Consider the following 11691-nt stretch of genomic DNA (forward strand, 5'->3'; position numbering starts at 1 on the left):
TCCATCTGTACAAATCATTTCATCAGCTTCTTGAGATTTTTTCCTCAAATAATATGATCAGTGCAGAGAGCAAACTACAACAAAGAGCACAAAGAGGAGCGTTCTTCATGTTTAGTTAAACCTCCCCCCAAAAGTGCCAGAATGTCAAACCACGAGTGTGGGCATGTTTCCAGACTTTGGCAGGAAGTTATCTATGATTTCATGTGACTAAGCAGCATGCATTTTAATGAAAAAAATATAAAAAGCAACCAAAGCCAATGAAACTTTTAATGGCACTGTTAAATGAAAGAAGATGTCCAAGTCATCAAGTTATTGTTTTTTTGCATGAGTTTTAATAGAGTTGGATCAAAACATTCCAATGGCAGAAACAAACATTTGCATTTGGATTGAACTGACATTTGAATATGTATAAGCTAGTCACAAAAAGACAAGCACTCTAGTTCTCTAGTTCTAGCACTGCGTAGTTCTCTGAAAGGATGCTAGCAGGCAAAAATATACCAGAAGAAATTAAAAAGCATTTTATCCCAGCATCTACATATTGTCTGTGTATCCTAAAGGGGACCTATTACTGCTTTGCTAGCTACAGGTGCTGTTACTCTGGTGGGTGTTCATGTTAAAAGCATCAAGTTTCCAATGAGGTTAGCATCGGTGCAAGTAAGGAAAAGCGAGAATGCACAAAACACTCCATTTCAAGTACTTTTTTCCCAACTCTTTGCTCTGTATGATGTCAGAGAGTGCAAATATTGCAGGCACACAGGAAGTTGGCTCGTTTCCCTCAGAGAACGTATGAAATTAGGTGCCGCACCAAGGCTAGGTATTTTTAACTGTGAATCATATTCAGACATATTCTAGTAGAGTTGGTGAATAAAACTGTAAATGAGTATACAAATTTAAATGAGTGAAGCAGGACAGTGACACTGAGAAAGTGGTGATTTTATACATTTTATAAATGCTAAAAAATATAATAAAAATATAATTGCTAAAAATTAATACAAGTTAAGTTTTCAAGTAATTAATGACAAGCTGAAATAAAAACTGTTTATTTTTGGATTATTAAAACATTTTCTACAACGTACGAAGAGGTAATCCAGTCATCTGATTCAGCTGTGTTTGAGTAGGGTTGCATGTAAAAGCTGCAGGACAGTAGCTCTGAAGGACTGGAGTTGGACACCCCGGCTCTAAAAATATGAACAGAATGGTGACATACCACTTATAAAACATAGTGATTACTGTTGCTGCTCCTATAGATTTGCACTTTTCCTTATTCTGCATTCTGTCATATCCATGCTGTTGCAATTGTGGATGTTTATATTAAACATGGGCAAAGTTTCAAATAATGAGGCCAATGTGTGCAGAAGTAGCCCCTACAGAATTCTCCATACACCTGATGCAAACTCCTGTTTGTGAGGGATAGCCAATCAGAACAAAGTTAGCTTTGGGGGAGGGGGGGGATATGGCTTGTCTATGACCAACGATGAACTTGCGAGGTGGCAGAAGGGTCCAATGTAAACGAAATAATGATTATTATGAACTCAATCATGCAAAGCTACCCTACCACAATTTTGAATAACATATGGACTTGTTAGTGACATATTAATATTGAATATTGGTTCATTATTAGCCAACACTGAACCAATGTTACTCAGTCTTCAGTGCCAAAAACAATCTAGACTAGCAATGTTTGGCAAGATGCACGTGTGCAGCTACTTTTCTCATTTGTGTATCAGTGAACTATTGAACAATTACATATTGTAAAAAAAGAGCACCTATGTACACTTTTAACTTTTTAAAAACCAGAGTGGATTTTACAGTACTTTTGCATTTACATAACAGTGGCATGGCACATACCTACACAATACATGCAAAATAATGACAACCTAATAAAACAGTAATTTTGACTCCAAGTCACTGTCCTGTGTTTCTGTGTTTGCCAGTGCCCACGACTCAGGGTGTATTTTTGAGCTTTTTTGGGTGCAGTGGAGTGCCCTGTTGTGAATCACATCACACAGACTCACGAGTGCAACACGGTGCAGTTAAATATTGATAAGCCTTTTGCGATGAAGGCCACAGATCGACCACGCAGTGTCTCAGAAATCCATTTTGTCTGAATCTGAGAAACATCCAGAATGCAAACTGAGTCCATAACCATCGAGGTCACTTAACACAATCTGTCCTTTCCACTTACCATGTATCTTTTTATGAACTCCTTTTGTCGTTCTCATTCAGTGAGATTGTTCAAAATCTGGTCGCCAACACAAATTCATACACAGTGTCAGAGTGCCCCCTTGTGGTCGAGCAAGTGAACATCCTCTTCCAACAGACTGGATCAACAGTCTGCTTGTACAGCACTTCCATTCAACCTGAAACGTAAACTGCTCATCCCTCTTAAGCCTCCACACCCTACTTAGTGGAGAACAAGGATGCCAAGGCCACAGCAGCGAACCCCAGAACTTCCACTAAGCCTGATGCCAGGCTGCTGTGGAGCTAAGCTGTGCAGGAGCTCCTCACTGCCTTTTGCTGTCCAGGATGGCCCTCCAATCATCGGACCATGACAGGAGTCGTCTCTGGGGGCTGAGGGGCAGGTGCTTGTTGTGGCAGGCAGTGAAAAGGATGTGCTCCCACGCTGGATTTGGCTCCACACCTGTCCAAGTCACAGAAATATAAACATTATTTAAGTAGTAGCTCCCTGTATGTGTGTGAAGGATATAAATTGTCCTGGAATAAATTGTAGGAACGCTGCAGCAGTTGCCTCATGAGGCAATCAAAGCATTGAAAATGGATGCAAATAATTACAACACCCACACTGAGTTTCACAAACATTATTATGCAAAAGTCCTCTTTAAAGATTTTGCTTTGTTCTTCATTTGTTCTTGTTCTTTCAGTGATTTAAAAAAAAATAGTTATCATCCCTGATCTGCTCAGATCAGGGAACTACTGTACTTTCCTACTGAATTAACTGCAGCAGCAATAATTTACACAACTCAAGCCGACTAACTTTGAGATCTACTCATAAGTTAAATACTCAGCATTTCAAGAGGGTTTTTTTTTTTATATGGGCAAATCTGCACTCACAGCCAGCATCAGACATTAGTGTGTATCTGCACATTATTACGTAAAAAAAATCTTTGCACTCTGGAACTCTGTTTGAAAAAATTACTAATGTACAAATGTGTTCTTTTGATTAAAAAAAAAAGTAATGAAAAGCTGACTGTCACACCAAAGCATGTGCACATTTGGAAAACTGCAGCTGTTTTAGCATGATGGTTACAATTTGAATACAAATGTAATCAGGTGTGAAAACATTTCATTCTAGCAATCTAATGCAATATTACTGCTGCTACCTTTAGCATGACAGGGGGCAAAGCATAAACTGTGCATAGAAAATGAACAATGGCAACATAATGTTCATTCATCACTTCGTTTTGGAGTCTGCATTTTATAGCACCAGTGTTGGCATGTTTTTGGCTTAGATTTAGACTCAGCTAACACTGGTTTCTTTACCAAGCTGCATCCTCCGACACCTGCTAATTTAAACACTACATCACAGACTAATAAAATGCTTGAATTTTACTGGACCTGGAATACAAACTTCTTGGATGGGCTGTTGCACACAACCATCATTATCTGTCACCTTTATGAAATATCCTCCAAAAGGCTACAGACAACTGCCTATGTTGGCCAACCAACTTGGCTTAGCCCCGGATTTTAAGTCCCAACAAAATCTAGATGGGTAAGTACAAATTGTTTCATGGTAAACTGATAAGAGAGCAGTGTGTGAGGTAAGCTGCAGGCACTGCTTTCACCGCTTGGAGATCAGTTATGATCTGCGCTTTGTGTGGAAACCAAGCTAGCATTATCAATGACCTTCAGTGGTATAGTCTTGGCTCACCTGTAAAAGTCAGCACATAAAAACACCTGGGAAAGGATTTTAGGACTAGGAAAACAAGGAAGGACTGTCTTTTGAGGACATCAATGTTCACATTTTGGACGAAGAAAGGGTTTAAGAGAGGAACAAAGGAGGCCATCTAGACCCGCTGTAAACAGCTGTCATTGAACAGAGGCGGTGGCTTATGGCACCAGCTATCAGCCACATACGGTCCCGAGTTCTTTTCCCAAGTGTTTCAACCACTCACACCTTGCCTTAGGTGACCTCAATCGCTCACATGACAACTGGGTGGGGTAACGTCTCACAGAGGTTTCCTCTGTCATCTGTTGGCTTATATAATATCTCACATAACTAAGAGTGGGTTAACAATCCTCAAGACCACCTTTACTGGAAGAGTTCACAACCAATTATTCTAGAACTGAAGACGCTGCTTGGATGAGACGTGAAATGTCTTCAAAACCTAAAGAAGTCTAGTTGGCTTATTTTCAGCTCTCACGACTACCATTCTTTGTGTTCCCATATTCAAGTCCAGGAAGATTATCCTGGATCCAAATCCACCATCACTCATGCTTGCGTGGATTCTCTCCAGGTACTTCAACTTCAGACTAATTGGAGATTCTTAGTTGCCCATAGGTATGAATGTGAGTACAAATGGTTGTCTCTCTATGTTAGCCCTGAATCGGACTGGCAACCTGTCCAGTGCGTACTGTGTTTCTTATCCTATGGCAGCAGGGAAAGACTTCCCTGAGACCTTGAACTGGACAAGTGGAGGAAGATGGATGGATGGATGGATGAAATAACACTCCTTTACCTTGTTGTTTAGCATCTTGTTGTATCCTATTGTGCTGCTGATCTTCTCATAGGTCATTTAGGTGCTTTTTCAGTGGGCATTAGTGAGTTTTCCCCTCATTATTGTCTGTGAAGGTTCTCAGTCATCCAGGTCATCGTAGTCTAAGGAGCTTGCAAAGAAAAGCGTCTGGACTTCTTTAAGTTGCTTGAAGACGTTTCACCTCTCATCAGAGAGGCTTCTTCAGTTCTAAGGTCAAATGGTGGAGAGTCCCAGATATAAACCTAGTGGGAGTGTCCCCCCACAGAGGGACAAAAGGACCCCCTGATGATCCTCTAATCGCCTGAGCCAAGGTGTGGAACTGGGTGTGGGTCCCAATCAGCCAGGGTTTCGGGTGAGTTCATTGTGAAACCTGGCCCCACCTTATCATGCAAATTCCTGAGGTCAGATGGCCCAGGATGTGAGTGGGTGTTAAGGCGTCTGGGAAGGGATCTCAAAACTGGATTATAGATGGCAGAGAGTTGGTGTCGTAAACCACCACCTGTGTTCAAAGATGGTCGCTCACAGTGGACATAGATGGCTTCTTTCACTCCTCTTTCAAACCATCTGTCCTCTCTGTCCAAAATGTGAACATTGGCATCCTCGAAAGAGTGTGCTTTATCCTTAAGATGCAGATGGACAGCTGAATCTTGTCCTGTGGAGGTGGCTCTTCTGTGTTGTGCCATGCGCTTGTGAAGTGGCTGTTTGGTCTCTCCAATGTAGAGGTCTGGGCATTCCTCGCTGCACTGTACGGCATACACCACATTGTTAAGTCTGTGTTTTGGCGTTTTGTCTTTCGGTTGAACCAGTTTTTGTCTGAGTGTGTTGCTGGGTCTGAAGTACACCGGGATGTCATGCTTGGAGAAAACCCTCCTGAGTTTCTCTGATACACCGGCTACATAGGGGATCCCCTATGTAGCCGGTCCTTTTGTCCCTCTGTGGGGGGACACTCCCACCAGGTTTATATCTGGGACTCTCCACCATTTGACCTTAGAACTGAAGAAGCCTCTCGGATGAGAGGTGAAACGTCTTCAAGTAACTTAAAGAAGTCCAGACGCTTTTCTTTGCAAGCTCCTTAGACCCCTCATTATTTGTTAGCATCTATCTTTATTTTTATGAACGTCAACATGGCCTTGACTACCCAGAATGCACTGCGATTGCAGCGGTCTACTGAAATTTGCAAAATGAAATGAAGCAAGCTAAAAATAAGTAGTTTGAATGCTTTTTGTTTTTGTTTAGCTAAACTTATTGTTCAAAAATGTTGGTTTTATTTCATGAAAGCCGTAGAGGCTGAACCGGAGCAGATTGCTTCACAGACCAAAAATAACCTAAAAAGATTGTTAGAGCATTAATATTAAAATAAAAGAATCATGATACACACAAAAGTGCACCCACACAAAGTTCCACGGAGGCCTCACCTAGAATGTCGGGTTTGTCGTCTATCAGGAGGTCGCCGGTGATTAACGTCTTGTCTCGGGTCAGAATGACTTGTTCCAGGAAGTCATGGCCCAGATGCTTCTCCACCCAGGCATACTAGACAAAAACACACACACATAGCAGATGAGATCTCATCAGCAAAGAGTGGAACACATTAATCATTTCCACAGAGAAATGGATATTTGTTATTGATTTGCAGTAGGCCTACCTTCTCATGTGGGCAGTGTTTGTAATGTTTTATAGGGCTGGTGCAAATAAAGACATCTGTGCTGCAGAAACAAAGGGAAACAAACAGACCAGAGTGGAAAAGTTACAAACACACAGTATTATGTTTACCTTCCAGCTGCTTAGGCCTGAACTTTTATGACAGGAATTCATGTGGGGAAGGTTCCCAGTAAACATGAAATCATGTGTATGGTGCATTACCCTGATGGGAGAACCTGCACATTCAGGCACTGGTGGCTAAAGAAAGCCATTCATTTTTAGCAGCAGAAGAAATGTAACTTTTGATATTTTTAGATGTTATTCACGTGCATTGTCCTCTGAGAATAATCCCAGAAAAAATAAAAAAGTAGTGACAGTCTGTGTCACGCTGATTCAGATCACACTTATTAAAATATCATCAAAAACTACACGCGACCATCCCTGAGTAAGACTCGGGGCGATGTGTTTTAAATCATTTATTAGAAAGAGGGGGGAAAAAAATACTGAAAATATCACAGCATGGGGGCATCTGAGTCGTGAGGCTGAGTGAATGGGAGAACAGCGTGGTGCTGGCGTGCACAAAGACAGGCTGTGTGGTGACACAACATGGAGGCCAGGTGTCTGTAATTGTCCCTATGGCCTGCTGCTGTCACTGACTGCAGAGCACAAATAGATCATACAGAGAAGACAGACAAACAGACCATCACATTCACTACTGATGCCAGGCCTAGGAGGCTTTACGGCAGCCTCGACGCTTGATTAGGGGTGGGTTTTTATAATCGATTTATCGATTAAAATCGATTCTGGCTTGGATAACGTAAAATCAATTCATTAAAATCCTGAATCAATTTTTTAAAATAAATTTATTTTGCCCGAAATGCCAGAATCTCTTGTGAAATCTCACAAAATATCAACAACCACCAAACAGCTAAGACAGTAAATGCGAGCAGGAACACGGATTCTGCACAAAGACACAGTGGGACCCGCGGATCAGAATCAGTGAGATGTCGCCTTTCTCACGGTCGGGGCTGAAAGCCGATTCTAAAGCTGTTAGTTTGATGTCTCTCCAAACAATATTGACCGAACCAGCAGCAAAAGAAGATCCAAACTAGCTTCACATAAACATCGTCATGAATTCACTCTGACTTTTACTGTTTTGCTTCAACCACGATGCACAGCTCTCTCTCGCTCTCTCTCTCTGTACTGTTTTCTTCATTATTCGCTTGCTTGTTACGCACAAGTCTACCGTTGTTTACAGCGCTGTCGGCCGACTTTTTTTTTTTTCGTTTTATATACTTCCGAAAAGAAAACCTAATTTCTGCCGTTCAATACTGAACAAATTTAAACTTTTTAAAATTATGCAAAATGCGAAAAGCTTAGCCGTGTCTCTAATAAAACCGCTGTAACTTCAGAGGTAATGTTCATATGTTGATTAATGGTTTTCTTTCGTTTTTGATGTACTGCAGAATATTTTTATAAAATCCCAGGCCTGGAAAATCACCTTCATGTTTTTCTGTGTTTTATCCTCAGCTACTTTGACACAAAGGCATCTGCTGTGATGCTCACACCTTTGATAAAGTCTTGCGTGTGTCAGCTTCCTTTTTATAGATACAAAAATATGTAAATGTACTGATCTGAATTATAATATTTCTGACTGTCAAAATTTCCCAGATTCAAATCGAAGTGAATCGAATCGTGGATCGAATCGATTCGGGACCTTGTGAATCGGAATTGAATCGATTCTAGAAAACAGTGACGATACCCAGCCCTACGCTTGATGCCTTCAGGCACAGCACTGAGTGGCAAATTGTCTCTGTTTTGGCAGCGTTGAGGACCCAATACAAAATCACTGTTTTAATGTGTGTAAAAAATATATAAAATGTGCTCCAAACATAAATATCAAATTTACGTGTATGTTATAGAATCTAGTCTTGCTGGCTTTTGTGAGTGACTGGAATGAGTAACAGGGGCTTTCAGACTTAATTCATTTGGTCAGGTTCAGACAAAACAGAAAAAACCTCCATCAAAAGGAGGCGTTAACAATCTGTCTCAAAAATCACAGACTGAATAAAAGATGGATGTACAGTATTGTGCAAAAGTCTTGAACCAATCCTAATTTGTATTTTGCTTCCGTGGAAGCTAAAAAAAGTGCGGTAAAGTCAGTTGAATCTTAGAAAAATGTCAAAGATTGCTCAGCTTAACAAGCATAAAACCTTATTTTTTGTCACCAAAAGGTGATTGACAAAGAGCTATTAGCCAAAAACTTGCCTTATTTCAGCATGGTGTGGAGTGTGTCCTTAAGAATTTGAGGAAATTGAACAGGTGAATGACAAAAGAAGAACAGGACATGAACAGTATCTGAAAATCATATCTTTAAGAACTAGGGAAAAAAAGAATCAAGCAAAGAGCTGAAAACAGATCAGAGAGACGTATCTTGAGTTGATCTACTGTTCGATAAAGCCTTGTCAGAAATTGTGTCATTGTGTAAAGAAAACCTGGTCTTATAAAGGTCTATGGGAAAACAGCCCTCTGATCTGTCCCCGGTAAACACTTTGCTGATGTGTTTAGGAGCATAGTCACTCATTTCAGGCTTCCCACCTCCCAGCTTTTCTTGTAAACTGGGCTGAGCAGGCCATTGCTGCTTTGCTGCTGGCTTTTGTATGAAAACAGAGCCTTAAAATGCAGCCAGCTAAATGTAGAGACTGTGGGGGAAGTCAGATAAAGTGAACTAAACAGGGTGAAACTGTGTGGAAAATGATAAACAAACCACAGAGCCTGGCATTATTTTGCAAAGTTAAATACATATTAACCCAGAACACCATTCCCCCCACCTCCCTTCTGATCAAAGTGCTACATGCAAATATCTAATCATGCACACTTTTCTCCCATTATAGTGATTTAAGCCACTTGTGATACAACAAGAACTCCTCTCAGTCTCTTTTGTTTATGTGAGATAAATGCACTGCAACTTCCAAGACCTACTCGTTCATCTCGGCCATCTCCTTGACCGCCTCCACTCCTCCTGGCAGCGGGTCCAAGTCTATGAAGAAACCTTTGGACTCCCAGATGCTGATAGCTTTTTCCTGGAGTTTAAAAAAAGGAAACAAAACGCATGCATACAGCTTATCTGCAACAGTGTAAATTATTCAGGTGCATGTACAGTATGTGTATCCACGTGAGTGTTCATGAGCCCTGAAGAAGTAAGTCCAAAAGGCCAACTTCTGTGGACATGATTACAAGGTAGCACTTTGCTTCTTGCTTGGAGTAGGTGAATTAAGACACCGAAGGAAACACATAATCAAATGGAGTAGTGAGTGAACTGCTCAACACTTCACATTAAAGTGAACCACAAGGAAATCGAGGTTGAGTCATTCATCCACACAAACCAAAAAGGTCCCCCAATCCTGATTAATGCTACTGAGCTAGAGCACTGTTAATCTCACAATCCCCAGAGCCATGGGATGAGAGCAAGGATAATGCCTGATTTAGACTTCTGCGGGAAATCTACACTGTAACTGTAAACTCCTATGCCATAACCTTCCATGCCATATAGTCTGACCCGACATGTAGTTACATTTCTCGGGTTACGTGGAAGGTTGTGGAGTACGATTAAACTATTTATTGTTTCTTTTTAACCAGAAACATTTAAAGGTATTTTCAGTTTCAGTTATACTATGATGTAGATTTGCCTCAGAAGTCTAAATAAGGCATGAGACCAGTAGTAGACTGTAATGTAGTACATGTGATTATTCTGCTTCCACTGTAAAAATTCCAGCATTTAATTTCCATTCATATTATGCTACTTTCTTCTAATTTTCTGGATGAAAATATTGTTCGACCATGCAATAGTCCAATACTTACTAAGAAGATTAGAAGGTACTGAAAAAGTGGGGCCATCTTTTGTTTTTCAGAATTCTGACAAAAAAATACATTTTTTTCCCAGTGGCCATAATCCTCTTCCATAAATACTCCTGTACCACCCTATTGAAAAGGTCCCAGCCCAGAGCAGTCAGAAACTTGACTGTTAACCATATGTAAATGAGACAGACTTTTGAATTAAAACTTGTAAAAAATAAAAATACAAAACCCAATTCGAGAAAGCCTAAGTTGAATTTCAGCCACTATATTTAGTGCTGCTGTCACTCACACAAAGGTCACTCCTCAGCTGCCCGTACTGCGTTGACACCCAAAACCCTCTCCTGTCCTCCAGGGTGACGTAGGGCTCCGTCGGGTACCTGGCCCGATACTTCTTCAGGAAACCCCCCTCGAAGTCCGCCAGGACTCCGTCCATGTCCACCAGGACCCGCAGTCTCTTCCCGGAACGAGAGGTGAACGACATGTTTGCGCAAATCCTCTTAATGGGATCTCGGAGCAAAGTTTTCCCTCTTCCTAGTAGGCGTGTTGCACTAAGCAGCAACATTTTTCACGCCCTCGGTCACTGCCCTCTCCAAACAGTCAGCAGAAACAGCTTGTGAGGTTGGCATGAGACTTACACAAACAAAAATAATTCCAAGCACTGGAGCTAAACCCCTTTCAGTACTCGTTTTCGACACTGTTATTTGCCCCTTGTGAATTTTTGTCCAACTTTTCACATTCTGAGCGGCAGTTGAGCTAACAGACGCTGGCTAGCTGACAGGCTAGCACCACAGCAGCCGCAGCGGACAGTTCAACTGTGACCTGCCTGTGGCGGTCACAGTTGCCGGGAGCTCTTTGTATCGTTTGTCAGTGTGTATTAGCCGGCCGGCATCCAAGGCATGCCTTTCTAAAATTCCACAGCATATGAGATAAACAACATATGCTGTTAGAGCTGTCTGAGGTGAAACGAGAAGTAAACAACTGGAGCTGCTGCACCAAAGGGAGAAGCGCTCAGCTGTAAGAACAAACTGTACTACGAGCCCGTGCGCAACAAAGATCTCACACGACCAAGATGGTTCACTCCTCAGGTGTTTTCAGGAGCCACGTACAGTGAAAAATATAAACATTTACAACAATACGAAGGTTTTACAACCACAATAATCATACACGCAACGTGTGTGATTATTTACTGGCTAAAGAACGGTCGTGAGTTAGGTTCATTGCAATTTATGCACAGTCATCTCTTTTTGCCCAAATGTGACAGCTTATTCTGAATGATGGATAGGTAGAGGGGCAAAACATTTAGCATCAGACAGGGGAGCTTCCAGAGATCCATCACTTGTACATGAAATACGTTAGTGTGTGTGTGTGTGTGTGTGTGTGAGAGAGAGAGAGAGAGAGAGAGAGAGACAGAAGAAGATGCTGGAGGCAGACCAACTAAGTCTAAGTCTAAGACCAAAACTTAGAGTAACTGGTATTTTAA

The 11691-nt window shown here is 41.4% G+C and overlaps 1 protein-coding gene across 2 annotated transcripts; it reads right to left on the reverse strand.

The window, feature by feature from the left end:
- Nucleotides 1-320: 320 nt before the first annotated feature.
- nt5m (5',3'-nucleotidase, mitochondrial) lies at nt 321-11281 on the reverse strand. 2 transcript variants are annotated; one of them, XR_437140.3, is made up of 6 exons: nt 10501-11281; nt 9336-9436; nt 6358-6418; nt 6131-6245; nt 2186-2641; nt 321-1178 (listed from the first exon to the last, which is right to left on the reverse strand). XR_437140.3 is itself a non-coding variant. In XM_006796986.3 (5 exons), the coding sequence occupies exons 1-5, from the start codon at nt 10771-10773 to the stop codon at nt 2505-2507; spliced, it is 687 nt and encodes a 228-aa protein (XP_006797049.1). In that variant the 5' UTR covers nt 10774-11281; the 3' UTR covers nt 321-2504. The 2 variants fall into 2 exon arrangements, 1 of the variants encoding a protein (XP_006797049.1); XM_006796986.3 differs by having other exon boundaries at nt 321-2641.
- Nucleotides 11282-11691: the final 410 nt, after the last annotated feature.

The sequence above is a fragment of the Neolamprologus brichardi genome, chromosome 8, assembly GCF_056152115.1.
Source record: "Neolamprologus brichardi isolate AB-2024 chromosome 8, ASM5615211v1, whole genome shotgun sequence".
Taxonomy (NCBI): Eukaryota; Metazoa; Chordata; class Actinopteri; order Cichliformes; family Cichlidae; genus Neolamprologus; species Neolamprologus brichardi.

Excerpts from the sequence above, each read along its gene's own strand:
- nt5m (XM_006796986.3), bottom strand. The coding sequence starts at position 10,773 with ATGTTGCTGCTTAGTGCAACACGCCTACTAGGAAGAGGGAAAACTTTG. Across the intron at positions 9,437-10,500 it reads AGCTGAGGAGTGACCTTTGT|GAAAAAGCTATCAGCATCTG; the intron begins GTGAGTGACAGC and ends TTTAAACTCCAG. Across the intron at positions 2,642-6,130 it reads CGACAAACCCGACATTCTAG|GTGTGGAGCCAAATCCAGCG; the intron begins GTGAGGCCTCCG and ends TGACTTGGACAG.